General features: G+C 52.7%; 7 protein-coding genes across 7 annotated transcripts; 4 read left to right on the forward strand and 3 right to left on the reverse strand.

Annotated features, from left to right (window-relative positions):
* Positions 1-2,819: 2,819 nt before the first annotated feature.
* Positions 2,820-3,872, forward strand: INS49_011511 (uncharacterized protein; the record flags this gene model as incomplete). The annotated part of the gene is made up of 4 exons (XM_043172224.1): positions 2,820-2,845; positions 2,919-2,954; positions 3,004-3,208; positions 3,615-3,872. 4 exons carry the CDS (start codon positions 2,820-2,822, stop codon positions 3,870-3,872), a joined length of 525 nt encoding a protein of 174 aa, XP_043023969.1.
* A 618-nt stretch (positions 3,873-4,490) lies between these two features.
* On the reverse strand, positions 4,491-5,311 carry INS49_011512 (uncharacterized protein; the record flags this gene model as incomplete). Its single annotated transcript, XM_043172225.1, has 2 exons — positions 4,491-5,043; positions 5,205-5,311. The coding sequence occupies 2 exons, from the start codon at positions 5,309-5,311 to the stop codon at positions 4,491-4,493; spliced, it is 660 nt and encodes a 219-aa protein (XP_043023970.1).
* Positions 5,312-8,211: 2,900 nt separating this feature from the next.
* Positions 8,212-8,871, reverse strand: INS49_011513 (uncharacterized protein; the record flags this gene model as incomplete). Its single annotated transcript, XM_043172226.1, has 1 exon — positions 8,212-8,871. The coding sequence occupies one exon, from the start codon at positions 8,869-8,871 to the stop codon at positions 8,212-8,214; it is 660 nt and encodes a 219-aa protein (XP_043023971.1).
* A 2,074-nt stretch (positions 8,872-10,945) lies between these two features.
* Positions 10,946-12,844, forward strand: INS49_011514 (uncharacterized protein; the record flags this gene model as incomplete). Its single annotated transcript, XM_043172227.1, has 3 exons — positions 10,946-11,149; positions 11,277-11,840; positions 11,939-12,844. 3 exons carry the CDS (start codon positions 10,946-10,948, stop codon positions 12,842-12,844), a joined length of 1,674 nt encoding a protein of 557 aa, XP_043023972.1.
* A 603-nt stretch (positions 12,845-13,447) lies between these two features.
* Positions 13,448-14,400, forward strand: INS49_011515 (uncharacterized protein; the record flags this gene model as incomplete). Its single annotated transcript, XM_043172228.1, has 2 exons — positions 13,448-13,612; positions 13,717-14,400. 2 exons carry the CDS (start codon positions 13,448-13,450, stop codon positions 14,398-14,400), a joined length of 849 nt encoding a protein of 282 aa, XP_043023973.1.
* Positions 14,401-15,373: 973 nt separating this feature from the next.
* INS49_011516 (uncharacterized protein) lies at positions 15,374-17,136 on the reverse strand (the record flags this gene model as incomplete). Its single annotated transcript, XM_043172229.1, has 2 exons — positions 15,374-16,943; positions 17,120-17,136. The coding sequence occupies 2 exons, from the start codon at positions 17,134-17,136 to the stop codon at positions 15,374-15,376; spliced, it is 1,587 nt and encodes a 528-aa protein (XP_043023974.1).
* Positions 17,137-18,221: 1,085 nt separating this feature from the next.
* INS49_011517 (uncharacterized protein) lies at positions 18,222-19,027 on the forward strand (the record flags this gene model as incomplete). Its single annotated transcript, XM_043172230.1, has 3 exons — positions 18,222-18,227; positions 18,359-18,754; positions 18,851-19,027. 3 exons carry the CDS (start codon positions 18,222-18,224, stop codon positions 19,025-19,027), a joined length of 579 nt encoding a protein of 192 aa, XP_043023975.1.
* Positions 19,028-19,274: the final 247 nt, after the last annotated feature.

The following is a 19,274-nucleotide window of genomic DNA, read 5'->3' on the forward strand; positions in this document are numbered from 1 at the left end:
CGCCGAAGGGTAGATTCATCGTATAATATGATTCGTCAATCCAAGGAATATGTGGGTCTTTGCTGCATCATCATTAGCGTCGTCGACGTATTTCTCGGGGCCGACTTTCCCTCGATCCGAGTCCTCACCTTCTCTCACCATCTACTCTCAAACGTTCAAGCTACGCAGCACAATTTCGATCCACTTGTTTGTAACTGGTGCGACATGGCGGATAATCAGGCCGAGATCAGTGGCTGCGAAGATTCCCTCGAGCCACAGTCAGGGCCGCCCAGCAGCAGAAGTCGCCGCGCTGTGAGTCTCCCTAGCCCTGGCTTGCTTTGCAGCAATACCTCTGCTGACTACGAACCTAGTGCGATGCCTGTCATTCTCGCAAGGTAAATTCGTTCCTCAGTCGCAGCGACTCCTTGCTGAACAGTGTGGATCTCAGATACGATGCAACAAAGAATCGCCTTGCGCGCATTGCTCTCGTGCTGGCATAGCATGCACGTTTACCGCTGACCAACCAAGGGAAAGGCGCACGCGGATTCTGCTTACTCCCCAATAGTGAGACTCTACCTGCCGTTGTATCTACTTTTCTTACATTTCGCGCAACAGTGAGAAGAAGCTCGACCGCATGGATCGTCGGCTGGATGATGTTGTGAGAATGCTCGACGAGTTGAAGTGCAACATGCCCGCGAATAGCCATTCATCGAACAAGCCAGCACATGCTCCACAGGACGCCACTCCACCCACAGAGAACCAATCTGGTCGCTCTAGCCACTCAGTTGAGCTCAACAGAACCAAACCCAGCAGCCAGTCCGATTCCACCATGGCTGCACACTCCGAATTTGCCCACGACTTTATTCAGAAGACTGTCACAACCGACCCTTCAATGAACCACAACCCAGAGATGCGCAAAGCCTTCACCGCTTTGAAGGATACCATCAGGTCTTTTGGACTGTCTGGATTTCCCACCGAATCGTCTTTTCCCCATGCAATCCCGATCAAACGCCCTTCTCTACGTGGCTGTGAGATGCCTCCTATTGAGAAAGTCGTGGAACTCATCCGCAACCCCAATTGTGAGCTTCGGCATCTCATATTCCTCTCCAAGGTGCACTATTGGTGCACTTTCTAAATCCCCGCGCTCTTCAAAATGAGGACTAACATCGACTGATGCCTTGCCTCGCTCAGATCAACACACAATAAGAAGCATAGGGATGTTTCACTTCTTGCCAATGGACAATCTTGCAGACCTTAGTCTTGGTGTTTATTTCTCTCAGGACTACTCCGAGACTGATTTTGTAACGGCCAATATTGGCCTTCACTATCTCTTCCAAGCATACTCGTCAATGGCAATAGAGACCGAGCGAGAAAAATGTCTTCACTTCGCGGATATGTGCCGCAATAACGTCGATACCGGCCTTTCAATTCTGCCACTATACTTGCCACCAACTGCTGGAAACATCACCGCTCTCCTTTGTGGTGTAAGTTTCATCAATATTCATGATTTACCTTATCGTTTTCTCTCTCCCACCCTCACCCTCACGCTCTCTCTGACTGAACTTCTAATGTAAGATATACTATGCTCTCGACATCTCGGAGCCACACTTGGCGTGGACGTTGGTCACTAAAGCCTCCGAACTGTGCCAAACCCTGGGATATCACCACGTCGGACACAAGAGCGAAGACTCCAAAAGAGAATCGAGTCACAAGCAACGTCTCTTCTGGTTCCTGTACATTGTGGACAAGGGCTTGTCACTTCGCCTTGGCCGGGCATCCACTATTCAAGACTGGGACGTGACTATACCTCTGCCAGAATCCACGCCCGAGGATCAGGCGCCAGACCAGGTACGGGTATCGTTCCTGGAGCTGGGCGTGAAGATTGCTCGTTGTCAGGGGGATATACACGAGCTCTTATACAGCTCGACCTCTCTTGCTCTGCCAGACCACGTACGACACTCGCGCGTGCAGATCTTGGAAGGTCAGCTGGGCGAAGTCGGCGGAGAAGTTAGAGCCAAGGCGGAGAAACTGAACACAGATGCGAGAGTCAAAGATTTGGTCGCAATTCTTCTCCGTTCATGTGACATTGCTCACATGTCACTCCTCACGTTGGTCTATCGAGCTGCCCCGCGCCTGGCAGTGTCCTCAATTTTCAACGGGCAGTGCGTGGAGAGCGCCCGGGCTACTCTGGAGCGGCTTCATGGCTTTTTGGAACTGATACAGAAAGAGACCGAATATGTCCCAGCAAATGCGTACAAGTAAGTTAACTTGAGAACCGAGCCTTGACGCCCACTACTAGTCTCAGATTGTGTCAGTCCTAACTAGAACAGCGTCCTGTTATACTCCCCAATACCTTTTATTGTCATTTTCTGCAACACCATCGAGACCCTCAATCAGGTCGACCTAGCTTGTCTTCGCAACTTCAATACTCTGCTGGCGATGGCTGCACCGAGCTCTGGGCCGATAGCTAAGATGCAACGGCTCTTCCAGGCCCTTCACGACGTGGCACTGCAGTACGTCGAGCTCCGCCCAACTCATAGTGGGTCAGAGCAGATCCATGCCAACACAGAGATGGATTCCTGTCTATCAATGCTCGGTATTTCCGTGTCTGATTGGGCGAATCCGCAGCAGCAATCTGATGGTTTGGGTCAACCTTTCGATCATGCTCCTTCAGATAACCTGGAGGGTAGTCGAAACAGACGGGAAAGCACGAACCCTCTAGTGTGGATGGACAATATGTTTCAGCCGGACGATTTGCTTCTGTGGTGATGCCCGGCAGGTAACATCCCACTATACTACGTGCTTCGAGGCTCCGAAATCGGTTCCATCTCGTGCACCAAATGCCAAATGAACCGTGGCATGGAGGGTAAGTCTATGCGTCAATTCAGATTCTCAAGCCAAGTCCTGGTGGTGAGGAGACTCGCTAACTGATACTCCAGCGAACTGCAGTGTGACGCTGTTAGATTTGGTGTCATGTATGCAGTACCTTCCAAAGCATTGGTTAGCACACTTAACAGAGCCCAGAATATCTCGACTCGACCGTGTCGGCTTGCCCACTCTTGTTCGCTTGTCACGCAAACTCTACGAGATCGACCAGCGAAACAAGTCGGAAACAGTCCCGCTCAATTCTCCGCCTCACTGGAGCTCGCCCCTGATTCGAATGCGCATCCAGACTCCCGAGGCCAAGCCACGCCGTGGTATCAATGCACGCAAAATGCAATACGCGGCTGTCAGTTAATTCAAGGGAGCTACCAAAGCTTAGATACCCCCCCCCCAAGACCCGGGTTCGTCCTTCCAGATCCCACACAGGCTAGACTTCCGGGACCCGCGAGGCGAAAGGGGGGCAACCCAAGGCGAGGCTTCCGCAACGAAAACCCCTTCGGCTCCCAAGGGAAGACCCTGGCAGAGCGGGACAACGCATTCATGCGTGGCTGTGTAAACACCACAACGAAACTGCGCTGTGCATTCCGGACGCTGCGGATCAGCATTTCCATCCTCCGACATTTCTTTCTTCAATTTCTCCAGCGAGAGCTGGCTCATTATCAGTTGCACCCTGGCCCTCATCGGACCCATTGCCCTTGAACCCAACCCTTCCCTACCTGACAGAGTAAACTCTGTCGATGATCTGAGCCAAGATGGGCTGGTGGCGGAGAATGAGGAACAAGTTCAAGAACAGGAGCTCCAAGAAGAGCGCCCGGCCGACCAGGTTCGCGGGCCACGGGAGCCCCTTCGACGACGTCCCGCGCGTGTCGACCGCGACGTCGCCGCCGAGGACGCCGCCCAAGCAGGCGCTGTTCGAGGAGGACACCATCTCGCTCTTCCGCCCGTCCATGATGTCCGACCGCTCGGGCCCGAACCCGCACCTGATCTTCGACAGGACGCGCGGGTACTAGACTCTGTGGCCAGCCCGAGTCTGCTGCGCCAGACATTTCTAGTCCTGGAGGGCATTCCGTGAGAAGATGCGATCGGGGTTGTCGACTCATGCCCATCGAATTACAATCGGCAAGGGTCGATCGGAGCGAGCGGGAGAGGCTTCACCAAGATTGAGTTGAAGTCGGTTCCGGCACGGCAGCTGTTGTTACAGCATGGCGATTACCTCCTGGCGGGGACAATATGTCAGACTTCGAGCATCAGGGTCGGAGTTGTGGGTCAACGGCGGCGGCGTCAAATTGGGGACAAACTGCAGATACTGATTGAAAGGCACCGTCTCACCGGCTTTGAGCGGTCGAATGGAACATGCACTCAACTGGGTTGGGAAGCAGATATTCAAATACAACAGGTCCGGGTCCGAGGGACCCAGGGATATATTGAGCTCTAGCTTCTATGGTCTATGTCGGTCCGTCCATCTGCTTAACGCCGGGCACACACACTCACACACGCAGTCCTTCAAGTGCCACCGGTGTCAGACTCGGGCCGGAGTCGTCGCGGCTGCTCCTCGGCATTGCTTTCACGACAGAATCCCATTGCCTCTCTCATATCACTTGCTTATTGACCTGTCGTGGGAAAACCCTCTACTCAATACGTGGACGCTTCGCAATGGGGGACGCGTCTCCGCTGCTGAGGGGCCGAGACTTACCACCCTGCTTTCCGAAGTACTCGAGGCTGCCCTTGGGGTCAGCCTTCATGGTCTCGCCGCCGGACTGCCAGTCGGCGGGGCAGACCTCGCCGTGCTCGTCGGTGAACTGGAAGGCCTCGACGAGACGGAGGGTCTCGGTGACGTTGCGGCCGACGGGCAGGTCGTTGACGGTGATCTGGCGCAGGGTGCCCTTGGGGTCGATGATGAAGAGACCGCGCAGGGCGATGCCCTCCTCCTCGATCAGGACGCCGTAGTCGCGGGCGATCTTGAAGTTCTTGTCGGCGACCAGGGGCAGCTTCAGGTCCTCACCGAGACCGCCCTGCTTGCGGGGGCGCTCGCGCCACGCCAGGTGGGTGAAGTGGCTGTCGGTGGAGACACCGAGGACGGTGGTGTTGAGCTTCTCGAACTTGGGGAGGGCGTCGTTGAAGGCGAGGATCTCAGTGGGGCACACAAAGGTGAAGTCCATGGGGTAGAACAGGAGGACGACCCTGTGAGTGAGGTGAGCGAGTGTCCATGTGGGACGAAGGGCTGACTGGCAGGCAGAGGAGGCAGTTGTCCCAGCCTTGTGATTGAGGCTCGGGGCCGACTTGGCACGGCGAAGAGGGACAGTGGCAGTAGCCCGCGCAGTCTTGGGGGGTGTCGGACTCACCATTGACCCTTGAAGTCGGAGAGGGAGACCTCCTTGAACTCACCGTGCTCAAGGACGGTGGTCGCCGTGAAGGCAGGGGCGGGCTTCTGAACAAATGCCTTGGACATTTTGACTGATGTTGACGGGGTGACGAAGAGGGAAAAGTGTGTTGTGAGGCGTAGTAGTGGGCGAGGAGGAGCTTGAGGTGTTTGCAGTCGCGAGATAAGGCCAAGCTGGACGCTTTTGAGAGAGGCAGGAGGGGTGAAAAACGTTGAGATGCGATTAGATAACGCGTCGATGACAGAACCGCAGAGAATCGAGCCCACTTTTGAGGGCGTAAAAGTCCGTAATCCCGATCTCGCAAGGCCAATGTTTGTCCGCTCGGCCAGGCAGGAACTGGGTTTGGCTTGACCAAGGTGATGAAGGGAGGGTCCACGCGGGTGGTGAGGGTGGTGGGTACAGGCAGGCCGAAACTTCTGGAGCTCCTGACAGAAAAGGAGACAAAGAGCGAGAAAACTTCAGGCCCGGTTTTTTTCGATAAGTGACGATAACGCCATCAATCGCGCCCTAGTGGGTCGCGTCTTTACATGGTGCTGGTAGAATTGTGGGCCTCGCGCCTTGTCTGACCAAATCGCGTTGGACAATCCTTGACTTCTAACATGCCTCGCACTGAAGCCATGACTGATGTGTTACCGACCTAACACGCTCTATTCTAAACTGTAGTCTCCATTTTGATGTCCCAAGTGGTCCCGTCCCGCTGTCCCGGTGGCGTCCCGGGATTTTAGACCTCACGACCCTCCTCTATCTCGACAGTCCATCAAGTGCTTGACATCTGGAATCCACAGTCTGACAAATGCATCTCTTGTGACATACGCCCTCGTTGATCTCCTCTACCATGATAGTTGATCTTGTCATATGGACTTTACAGTGGACGTTCAGACCGCAACCACAGATGCCAATTCGTCCGCCCGATTCCAAATCACGACCTTGCTACCCCGGATGACGTTCTGGAGTGGAACCCGCTTCTTGGGCTTCCGGGTGGCCTGATCTCGGCCCAGACCTCCCATGTGCTCTTCTCCCACGTACCAGCCTGCCAGAGATGTTGAGCTGACTGCAGCCTCTCATCGAGCCGGGGAACGGAGCACATGCGCAGACATTCCAAGATGGCCAAGCCGCGGCAAGGAGCATACGTCGTCACCCATCAAGGTTCTCACTCACGCCATCTCTCAGCTTACTAACAACGAATATGCGATGTCGGCGTATTCAAAATGAGCCACAGATATCAAAGACTCAATCAGGCCTTCCTCTGTTTACTGTTTCGGCATCAGCCTGACCAGTTGACATTATTTCACATGCCAATCTGAAGACCAGTGTAGTCATCAAGGATTGAATGGGTCCGCGCAGTGGTGCTCTCAGAGCAATCAAGTAAGGCTAGATCTAAACTGGGCTGCCATCAGCCTCGGCAGCATACTGAAAATTGCACCTCTTTCTACGAGTCAGGTTAGACAATCATAACACCAAGGGCAGGACAGAGACATCGGTCCTACACTGTCAAGCAGTATGCCACCTAACTAGGTAGCGTAAAATTGAGTTGGAGCATCCAAAAAGACACGACACCAGATATCTTGACTCAGATGGCTCGCTGGGTCACGGACATCCTGCACACTTTCAGCGCTGTTTCCGAGCTTATCAACTTTCAGATGCTCTAATTTTGAGCGAAGGGTATTCAAGCCTATAATGCGCATAGAATCGTATCAGGCAACTCACAAGGCCGAGGCTTTACACATTAACGTAGGTCCACCCGATTCCGACCATACCCCTTCCCGACCACCATTTTTTTGGTGCAGACACACTATAAAACGCCTACTTTTTAACTCTAAATAATAAATTCTAACTAAATTCTAAAAATACCAATGCTTTTAAATTATATTAGTAAATAAACATATTATTTATAAAAAATAATACATATTAATAGTATTATATAATAAATTTAATATAAATTTTTAAAGTTAAGATTACTTAAAACATTAAGAATTACTAATAATTAATTAATACTTCTTAAGATTTATATATTTTATTTTTTAAAATTAAATAAAAGCTTTAAAATTGAAAATTAATTTTATTTCTTATATAAAAATAATATAATATTTAAATATACTTTTATTATATTTTAATATGTTATATATATTAATATAAAGTATTATAACCTTATTTTCTTATATAAAAAACTTATTATTAAGCATAATATTATAAATAAAATATTTAAAAATAAAATACTCTTATATTAATTAAAAAATAATATAAATAATTATATTTTTAAGAAAGATAAAATTTACTTAATTTCTTTATTAAGATATTATTAATAATATATAAAATTAAAAACTATTAAAATTTATATAAAGTTTACTAGTATTTCTTAATATTTTATTTCTTTAGCTATTTAATATAATATTTTATAAGCTATGCTTAGTAATAATTATTAATAATATTATTTTATAGAGTTAAAAAATGTGAGTTTGTGTGGAAAAGGGCGGTCGGAATCCGGGGTGGTCGGAATCAGGTGAGGGTACGTTATCAACATTTGAAACCTGCCCGAATGCTCTTACCTCAACGCAACTCGCTGTCTCCAAGTGCTTCAGGCGACTAACCAAACCGGTCATCCAACCAGTGGCCTCTTAATGAAATACACAGTTTACATTGTCAAGCCATGAGGTGAGTCAGCTATGTGGCCTTGGTCGCCTTACCAGCAAGGAGGCCGGGAGGATTTCAAAAAGTTCAGTGCAAGTGTGTCCAAAAACCTGCCTGACGGCCATTCAATTGGAAGAAACTCTGGCTTGAGTTTTTTCTAAATGCTGCAACCGTTTTGATGTGATTACTCCAACTGTCTATACAAATGATCAAGACATATAATTACCTGGGTATGAAACACCTTGCGCGCCGTAAATCTGCCTCTCCTCTATAGATCGTTCACTCGTAAATCATGCCGTCACAATACCCTGACCTCAGTCACAAGCTCCAAGCCGCCTCTTCAATCTTGTGTCACCTTCTTCGTCACAAAATCCACGCCCCCAGGAATATCAACCAGCCCGTCCTTGCCGGAGAACCGGTAAATGGTCAGGTCGACCCCCATAGACACAAGCACCAGGAACCCGTCACTCATCCCATCTCTGTGCCATCCTCTCAACATGTCCAACACACCCTCCTCCGCAGCCTTCATCTCAGGCGTCCCCAGGGCGTCACCGCTCCCTGGTAGCGTGAATGCCAGGTTGAACACCACCAGGTTGACGGCGATAAATTTCCTCGGGTTTGCAGGATCCATCGCGACGAAGAACTGCGTGTCCTCTGGCCGCACGTCCTTGCCAAGCATGCTGATGTCGCCAGGAAAACAACCCCCGTTCACCACCTGCGCCTCTGGGAAGTTCTGTGTCATCCAGAATTCCGCGGCCCTGTAGGCTGCTGGGCGGGAGATCATGGCGAATCGCTCAGGGTCTCTTGCTGCTAAGTTGTTTAGGTGGTCCTTGACAGCTTGGAATTGCGCCTCCGATTCGAATGGATCAGGGGCGACGAATTGGTGAGGTCCCGACCCAGGCGTTGCGGCAGTGGCTCGTGTTTGGGCGGGCTGCCGATTTGCGTTCGGGGCTTGGTTCTTGGGCTTGCGCCCGAAAATGCTGCGCAGGGTATTCTTCATGGTGAAGGCAGTGTGAGGAACAAAAACGAGGTAATTAGAGCGTGGGCATTCCGGCTGTTGTTGTGCCACTGGGACGGGCTTTATATCTCTACCAAACCATCGTGAGTTCAACTCGGACGACTCCAGGCGTTATTTTGAGTCACGCGGCAATACAGAATTAGGATACGAAATGGCGCTTGGGACACGGCGCGAAGGATCGAGGGCTACTGAAATATTGCTGTACCGTACTAGCCGCTTACGGGTGAGACTACGTTGTCGGACCGCCCGACCTGGCATTTCAAGAGTCCCGATTTTGACGGCAGTGGATGATGCACAAATACAGCACTATTGAGGTGGTATCGTACCCTAGTTTGTTTTGTCCTGAAATAACATTATGACTAGTGTTAAGCATGCCAAGGGTGGCAGGAAGCGATTTCGAATGGCCGCCGCTGACTCACATCGCTATATTCTCACCCACCCTAGTCAAGCAAGGCAGCTGGGCATGTTGCAGTGAGTCTTCCTTTGGGGCTTAGGAATTCGTGATAGTGCAAATACGAGCTGATCACTGCATACTCATCGCAAAACTTCCAATACCACTCTTCATGGTCGGCATGCACTAAGGAGCAATTGATCCCGAAACTACGATCTCTTCGAGGTAATCGCATTGAAATTGAAGAAGAGCTCAATCGGTAGGGAGGCTATTGGGGAAAGAGCAGCACGGCCAACAACGTGCCAATACTTCAAACCACGTCTCAAAATGTGTGCTCTTGGTCATAATATGAACGCGTTCTCGAGCACTTCTAGCTTCTCTTCATTCACAAATTCATAACCCTGTATTCGGGTACTTTTCTATTGAAATAAGATTATCGGTATGATCACCGTTTCCGTCTGTGTCGGGAATGACTTCTAGATTCAACTCTTCCCTCAAGACAACCGAGGGTCACGTTTCAAATTGCTTGCAGCACACGCGATAAGCTGCTCTGTCGACCGCAGTTCTGGGCCTCTCCTGCTTCATCAAATGATGCTCATAGGGCGGCTTTTGCTTAGGGTCGATTGTAGACAGCACGTGCGTCATAAGCTGGAGTAAGAACCTGGGCCTTTTATTGTTCCAAGTGCCTTCAAGAGATTTAATGACTACATGCATTTTCAGATTCATCTAGAGGATCAGCGAGACTAAGGTAATGCACATGTGGAAGTACGCAAGGAATTCGGTTATCACTTGAACAGTACCAATTTGCTGCAGGATCACTCCTGTGGGTCCGCTTTCTACAGGATAACATGATGTAGGTTAACCTTCTGTGGGATAACCGCCTATTGCACATGTGGATGTCGACTGCGGAATGGGTTTCTCCTTACGGAGTCTCCTTCTGTGCCATCTACTCAGGACGACCTGTGACATTTGATATTGGCATCTCATTCCAGGTCCCTTCCAACGCTCTCAATTACTACCGTGTCCAGAACCCTTCGAGATCCCTGCAAGCTGTAGATCTTGGCCTAGGGCAAAGGTTGTGGGGCGCGTGAACGTCCCCTGTCTCCGACCACGCAAGTCTGGGGCTGGTCTCGACGTCGTCAACATTATTATGGAGCCGAGCCAGGCAGCTTATCAGCATGCTACTGGCATCGCGACCAAGATCCGATACCACGCCCTCGACATAGATATCACTTCCTTAGCGCAGCACTTCACGTAAAACATCTTATCAGCCCAGAATCGATAACATAAAGTAAGCTCGGCGCTAGCCTCCGCTTGCGATTTCGCGGACGGTTCCGATGCTAGGACGAGCAAGGATATGGTCGCCTCGGTTGTCCCCTCTCAGGATCTGGATGCGACACTACAGTGCGCCCCGGTAATGCGGACAGATATCTGGGGTACTTTAATTGCCGCAGCCGTTATCAGGACCCTCGCCATGGGGAGAGCTTAGTGACGTTGGCCCTGGGTTGGGCAATGTGTACTTCGGCCAAAGGCTCATCTTGTGGTGGGCACCTGGGCAGCTTTTGATTCTATTGTCAATTACACCATCAAGTACCTGGATGGTCAGACATAATGCTACAGTACTAGTTAATATCTGTGTTTTCTGTTGCACACTGTGAGTTGATCATGGACTCAACCAAGCCTCAACCGCTCGAGGAGACAGCGGCGCAGCCGGGCCCCAAGGTCGTCGATGCCGTCGATCAGGATGTGGTCGATGCTTGCGACCTGGCCGCCCTGGGCCACGACCAAATCCTCACTCGCAAGTTCGATATCTGGAGCATACTTGCACTGGCGTTTTGTGTGCTGGGAACATGGTCGACGTTCGCGCAGGTGAGCACAAGCGACTCTCTCTATCACGGGCTCCGGCGGGTGGCGACGATTCAGTCTTGAAGTTGCTTCGACGCAAAGTGGCCAAAGGAAAAAGCGGCAAATGCTAACCCAAGCCATTTCCCTACAGGACCTCAGCAGCGGGTTGACCAACGGTGGCCCCATCAGCATTCTCTGGGGGCTGTGTCTTGTGACCGTCTGCAATGTTTGCGTCGTCGTCTCCCTGGGCGAACTTTGCAGTAGCATGCCCACGGCGCTGGGACAGGCCTACTGGGTCCTGCGGCTTTGGGACGCGCCATTGGGGAGATTTGTGTCGTATCTTTGCGCCTGGATCAACACATTCGGGTGGTGGACGCTCACCGCGTCACAGACTGCGTTCATGACGAGCTTCCTGCTCAACATGAAGGTCATGTTCGACCCTGAGTGGACAGGCGCGAGCAGCGGCTGGGTGCAGTTCCTGGTATACCTTGGTGTGAATGCCCTTTTTACCGTGTTCAATTTGATCGCGTGTAGAAAGGACAAAGTTCTACCGCTGTTTAACGACTTTGTTGGCATTGGCTTTGTGGGCCTATTTGTGGTTCTCAGCCTGGCACTCCTAATTGCTGTGGGCACCAAACCCGGTCTCGAATTCCAGCCTGGGCGATTCGTCTTTGCGACTTGGATCAACCAGACGGGTTGGAGCGATGGGGTGACGGTAAGCAAGCCTGAATATTTCTCTGCCCTCATCTCCAGCGGCAAGATGTCATGCCTTCCATAGTTACCTCTAAAACCCCGCTGACAACTATTCTGCAGTGGTTCACAGGCTTGCTCCAGGCTGCATATGGTTTGACGGCCTTCGACTCGGTCATCCACATGGTTGAGGAGATACCAGCACCCCGGCGTAATGCGCCCAGAGCAATGTGGCTTGCCGTCGTCACCGGCGCCATCAGCGGATTCATCTTTATGCTCGTCTGCTTGTTTTGCATCCAGGACTTGGACTCGGTCATCAGCTCAGACGTGCCCTTCATGCAGCTGGTCCAGGACGCAATCGGTCTTCAGGGCGCCGCGGTCCTATTGGCTCTCTTCATCTTCAACGGCCTTGGCCAAGGGATCAGTGTCTTCACCACCGGGTCGCGGCTTACCTGGGGCTTTGCAAGAGATGGCGGAATACCGTTCAGCGCCTATTTCGCAAAGGTTGATCCTACTTGGAAGGTCCCATCGAGGGCTATAGTGCTGCAAGGCGTGATTGTCGCCCTTGTTGGTGTCTTATACCTCTTCGCAAACACCGTGTTGGAGGCCATCATCAGCACAGCGACGATCGCACTCACAGTCTCATACGCCCTGCCGATCTTGACCCTCATGATGGCCGGGCGCGACAGACTCCCGCCTGGTGGTTTCCGTCTCGGATCTCTAGGTCCCCTGATAAACTGGACGTCGGTCGTATATTGTGCCATCACGACTGTGTTTTTCTTCTTCCCTGGCGAGCCCGATCCCGCTGCCGCTGACATGAATTACGCGATCGCGGTATTTGCCGTTATGTTGGTGGTGTCTATTGGTTTCTGGTTCACCAAGGGCCGCATCGCATATATGCGGACTACGGAATCAGCCCAAGCCGTGTTTGAGGCTCAGAGGCGTGAGATGGTAGTCCATGATGGTGTACCAGAAAGTCACTTTGATGAGAGCGACCCGCAGACAATTCCTGGCCAGAAGAAACTTTGAAGTTGGAAACATGAGGTTTGAAATCGCCGTCTAAAAGCAATTTCAAAGGATTATTTATTGACCAACGTATTTAATTCATTCAGCATATAACTACCCCTTTCAATGAACTCATTCGTATACAGAGCTTCAGTCATATTTGCACATAATCCGTCAACTGGCTTTGTCGAAGGCTTGCCGCTAGAGTACTCCACTAGGAGATGGACAGATGTATCTCATGGACACCCGAATTTAGACTGCAGTAAGTGTCTTGCACAAGCTGTGAGGAGAAAACTCATTGGAAGGAAGACCTTAGATCATGTTCCCTCTCTTTGGTCACATCATAGACTACCTGTTTCCCGGTCATGTAAGCGCAACGGAAGCTAATGATTAGAGGAAATAAGTTGCCTAAGGTGTGTTCGAAACCACTAATGAAACACTAATTCTCACCATCGTAGCGTCCGCGAAGCCGTCTTAGCCGTTTCCTATCGATGACAGGCCAGGACACTTTTTAGTGCCAGTTGGATTCGGCAGTTAGGTAAAGCATCCTAGATTCAAGTTATTCCCTGAGGAACTCCATTCTTGGCTCTCTCTCCTTCGCCTACAATAACTGGACGTAATAATACAATGGAAGAGCCAAAGGCGACCTTTCGTCCCAACGTGGGCTCAAAGGATAAGAGCGTGGGCTGGTATGATCAGACATTTCACGGGATCGAGCCTGCGGCCCGCAAGCTCCTCGAGGAGTACTCCCACATACCCCCGGAGGAGGTGGACCAGTATGTGATCGCAATGGTACGGTACACCGAAACTTTATTTCTCCTCTCACCTGCCCCCCCCCCCCCCAACCGGCACGAACACAGAAAGACAGAGAGGCAACTAACCCGCCGACCTCAAAGCGCGACAAGGCATGGGACATATTCCCCTACCCCTGCATAGGGCAGTTCCGCTTCCTCAACCTCAGCCTGAGCAAGAAGCCCTCATATGAGAGGATTCTGGCACGCATCAGGGACGGGGCGACGTACCTCGACGTCGGCTGCTGCATCGGTCAGGACATCCGCAAGCTGGTGCACGACGGCGCCCCAGGCGCCAACCTGCACGGCGCGGAGCTGCAAGAGGGATTCATAGGGCTGGGGTATGACTTCTTCCGGGACAGAGACACCCTCGGGGCGACGCTGGTGCAGGCGGATGTTTTTGAACTCGGCGAGGGAAGCAACCTAAGCGGCATGGTGGATAAGGTGGACATTCTCCATCTCGGCATGGTGCTGCACCTGTTCGGCTGGGATAAGCAACGGGAGCTGCTGGAGAATTGTGTTAAGCTGCTCGGGCCTGCGCCTGCCGGCCCGCTGATCCTTGGGCAGGCCGTGGGGGATGTGGAAGGAGGGGTGAAGCCTGGAGGGTATATTTTTACTCACAATGTTGAAACTTTCAACAAGATGTGGTCCGAGATATCGGAGCGGACTGGGATAGAGTTCGAGTGTAGAGCGACTCTTGACAAGGGCTTGGGCATTGCGGAGTCGAGACGGGGATGGGATGGTGTCACTAGGAGGCGGTTGTCCTTTGAGGTTGAACGAGTCGGCTGATACATGAGTACACAAATATCTCATCCCGGCCGCATCATATTCAGTAGCGGGTGGGCAAACGAAGATTCGGGACGCACTGCGCGTTAGATAGCACCAGAAGCCTGAGGTCCCGAAATGGGAGAATGAACTTAGAAGACTTGTTGGACGATCCCTGCGAATCTGAGAAAAGGATTCCATTTGTATATTTTTACGCCCACATGCTTGTTGTCTATCCGTCAAGATGGGATGAGAAACAAAATGTGTTGATAACAGCAGTCGACTTATGAAAACCAGGTACGCAGTATGCCAAGCAACAACATTCGCAAAAAGAGATTGGAATCTGAATGTCACTGCCATCCAGTAAACCTCGTCTCTCATATCCGTGACGAGAATCTACATCTTTACATCCGAGCTGCATAACAGGATACAAGCGTCACATTTAAACGGAGTCCTGAACGCAATACCGGGCTGCCATGCGAACTATCACTCATGGATAACCAAGGGAATGTTCGTTCAGAATGATATAACCATGTATTCCATGTGCCTATCTTGTCTTCATGTCCCTCAACGCCAGCTAGACATTTACTGTCCAATGCGAATTTACCGCTCCCAGGTACTCCAATGTAAGCCAACGCGAGTCGGGTAATCCCAAACACCTATGACCTCTCTTTCCCGTGGTATAAGCAGAGTGTCAAATATCAAAGTTCCGCTCTGTCCGGACCCAATGCCTTGCAACATGAATGACGAAGCGGGCCCTCTCTTTATCATAACTTATATATAATTGATCCAACATGAAAAGAAGTGGGACACGAATAGAGCCATTTGAAAGCCACAAAAGAGGGAAAGGATCCCTCGGCGGTGACCCCTAACAGGCCCCAGCCTGCTCATCCTTACATCCATTCTTGTCCCCCGGGCTACAGGCAGGCGAGAGCCGGCATCTGCAACCCTCACGGAAACACCGCGGAGGTGTCGGTGAATAAGGCGATGCTTGTGACTAGCAAACCTCCAATTGCGTATTCGACTGCGTACGTCTCCGTTTGGGCGTCCGCGGTGAAACTGGGGGTGAGGCGACTGTGATACCCAGACCCGATTCGAGGCCGACAGTGACGGGCGAGGCACCCTCGGTGGATTCAAAGCTTTTGTTGAATACTTCCGACAGTGCCTCTCTCTTCCTCTTGAGGTTACCGAGGCGAAAGGCACGTTCCTGCTCCGTCTCCCACGTCTCGATATCCGTATCAGCCGTGTCGTGGCAAGCCAGGTCACCAGCAATCTCGGTGCCGAGTGCCTTGGCGAGTCGTTCCTTCAGACCGAGGACAGGCCAGATCTGTACTCTGGTAACCTTAATGTCTAAACCGCCGTCCTGAATGCCTGTGGCTTCGGGAGCTTTCGACGGGCAGGCAAATCGTTTGAGAAAGACTGATGTGACAACAGCACTGTAGATGACAAACTCGGCCGCGCCCTGGTCTTGGGTGATGATCTTGACCGGAACATCTCGAAACTCGGGCTGAGGTAAGGATGACTCTTGACCCGGTTGAGACGCCTGGGATGAGTTCTGTGACGACCATCTCGAAGAATGCCTCGAGCGCTGGGGATAGCATTGCCACTGCGCGATGGCCAACATAATGGCGACCAGATAGGAGTCTTGGTCGGCATTTTGCGGGACGAGGCGTTTACATCGTAGCTTCTGAAGGTTGTCGACCGGAACGTTGACGCTGTTGTTCGGACCGGGCAGCACACGGTACAGGTTGCTGCGCACCTGGTGCAGATGAGTCCTGTTAATGAAGGCCAGGACAGGCTGATCTGACCACGACTGAGAACTGCTGCGACTCCAGTCGGTGTTTTGGCTCGCAAAAGACTGCTGATTGCTGCCCGGTATGCGACCGTAGGAGCTTGCGACCTTTGTGGAGGCGCTGTCAAAGGATCGGCTGTTCTGGTCGTACTGCTTCCATACGATGGGGACGCGCACCCCGCGTTTCAGCACCTGGTCCCCAAAGCGAATCTCAAGATTGAGTTCGGACCTTGCCCTCGACAGTGTGGAGGGGAAGAGTGTCGACATGACACTCTTGAGTGCAGCGATCTGAAGCGGGCTGGGATCCGAGGCCAAGACGGTGGTGAGGTCCCTGCTCAGGTCGGTCGCGACCTTTGTCGGACGTGGTGGGTACTTGGAGGACATGGAGTTGAAGTCAGGGACCGGTCTGCGGACGGTCGGGTGGTGGTCCCATTGTACGCCCAGGAGACGGGCGTGCTGATCTTGCCAACATATTGGGATGACGAATAGCGACTCCCCCTGGTTCTCGTGCAGGATGTCGTACAGGGAACCAGGCTCAGGCCGGGTGATGCGATTCACGCGTCTTCGCTTCCTAGGTCTTGTGTTGTCGGGAGGCGATATGGGAGCAGCTGGTAATGTGTGGCTAGCGATGGCGGCGCAGTTGTCATGTGCAGGCATAGAGTCGGCGCCCTGGGACGGGGGTGGTGTCCGGGGCGCGATCTTGAAATGTGTAAGGCCGGCCATGTCAACAAAGCTGAGCAGCTGGCCAAGAAGAGGACTGCGATTGAGTAGGGACCTGGGCGCGTCGCGTCAGCAAAGGGGACGGGTCATGGGTGGGAAGCTGCGCGCAGTGTGGGGCGGCCTGGGGTATTTGCTTTGGCATGCCGGTCTCTTTGTGTGATGCCGCGACAAAGGAGACGGCAGCGCGATATTGTACTGAAGGCGCAAGGGATAGGAGAACAGGTAACTTACTCTAATAATTGCTGCATTGAGATGGGTCTCTGGACGAGGGTCCTGGCCGATTGAGGAGGACGCCCGGATTGCAACAGTGGCCGATGGCCCGTTGCAGGACGGTGCAGGTGTTGAATGCTGAATTGCTTGCTTCTTCGCAAGGCGACACGGCGATCAAGTGTCAAAGCTGCACGCAAAAGTGGGCCCCTGCACACTGCAGGCCTGCAGGTGTGTTGGTGGCTCTTTGGCACTTTGGGACAAAATGCAGGAAATTGCGACGCGTTCGCGGAGAGGGGGAGGCAGTGGGATTAAAGATGCAGGCAGTCATGGAGCGGGAGGGTGATAAAATGGTTGACTGAGACTGATGGACGGTCGCGGAATGGGGCTTGAGACGGGTCGCGCAAGGAAAACCAGGCGGCAGAAGTGGTGGCCAGGGGGTCGCGTCGCCCTTTATGAATGCGGTGCAGTAACACCCGTCCACACCAAGAGGATGAGAGGATGCCCAGGATGGCAGGACAGACAACAAGAACATGGTCCCAGATGTAGGCAGAGTGACGCGCTGACAGCACACAAAACCAGCCCGGCAGCCAATGGACGGGCGGCCAGCACCTTGGATGTTTGCGACTTGCCACCCCACCTTTTGGGGGCCTCACCCCAAATCCAGTTCTCCCCCCATCCCTCTCCTTTCACGACCTTGACGCTAACTCACATGACCACAGGCACCAGCCTCACACATTATCCGCTGCTGCTCCTGAGCGTACCCCGGCAGTTGGAGGAAGACGTGGATTGGGTGGAGCAGCGGCCTAGCAGCAGGCACTCAAGTGTGGCTCATCCTGCCCCCGAGCCTAGCCGCTGCCCGCTGACTCAGATCTGCCCACTCCGATGCTAACCAATAACGGTTAGCTCAACTGGATTTCCAGACACGGTTAGCACATTTCATGTCCGCCCAGGAGAGACGTCAGTCGGCTCAGTCGTCAGTCAACTGCTTGTCACTCGTGTCAGGGGCAGTACGTAGAGAGCTACGAGGCATCCAACCCCTCCACAGCTTCACCTTCTCACCATCCCGCCAACGTCAACCACCCACACCACCAGCAACTGCCTGCCTGGTGGCGCATAAGTGACAATGCCTGTAAGGCCGTCCATCCGTCCATCCATTGTCCTGTCCTGTCCTGTCCTGCCCACTCCACAGCCAGATATCAGCCAAACGATGCGCAGGCCCAAGACACCAGCTAACTCTCGCCCTCTCTCCGCCCCTTGCAGGCCTACAACTCCATCTTCAACGCCGACCCCAACGAGCCGCGCCTGATCGGGAACTTCCCCCTGCTCCCCTTGCGCACAAAGACCCGCGGGCCCGCCTACACGCTCCCCTTCCCCAACCCGCCCCTGCCCGCCCACGAGTCGCCCGACGCCGAGTCCGAGAGCTACGACATCCTCGACGAGGTGCTCGCCCTCTTCCGCGCAAACACCTTCTTCCGCAACTTCGAGCTGCAGGGCTATGCCGACCGCCTGCTCGTATACGGCATCTGGTTCGTCAGCGACTGCCTCACCAAGATCAAGCCCAATGCCGATGTCAGGGCCGCCACCAAGGATGTCATGAACCTGGCCCTGGACCTGCAGTTTGCCATCCCCGGCGACCCGGGCTGGCCTCTGAACCAGGTGCGTTGTGGTCCTCTTTCACCATCATAAATTGATCGCTCCAGCACTTGAGCACCCTTGGGTTGGAGGAAGAGTGAAGCTGACGTGGCTCCGTAGATGTACGAGCCCCCACGCGACAGGCAAGACGCAGAGCAGCTCAAGCAGTACATGTCCCAGGTGCGCCAGGAGTTGGCCACGAGGTTACTGGCGCGTGTGTACGCCGATCAGGACGACAAGCCGAGTAAGTGGTGGCTGAGCTTCAACAAGAGGAAGTTCATGGGCAAGTCGCTGTGAGCGAGGGAGGTCCACCATGGACGAGTACAGGGACGGAGTGAGCGGGGTCTTTAGAGGAGCGTTTTTGAAAGTGCACCACCGCTATGCGTATCTTGCGGTGCAACGAACAACCAACCGAATTTCGGCCGGGTACAACGAGAGACCATCCCGGCCAGAGCACCTGCCTAAAAGACATCAGGAGGAAAAGTAGCTACCGGTCATTGGCCAGAGAGCGAGAGGCCGCTGAGAATTCTATCGCATTGTCTAG

The sequence above is a fragment of the Diaporthe citri genome (assembly GCF_014595645.1).
Source record: "Diaporthe citri strain NFHF-8-4 chromosome Unknown scaffold_5, whole genome shotgun sequence".
In the NCBI taxonomy this organism is placed as follows: Eukaryota; Fungi; Ascomycota; class Sordariomycetes; order Diaporthales; family Diaporthaceae; genus Diaporthe; species Diaporthe citri.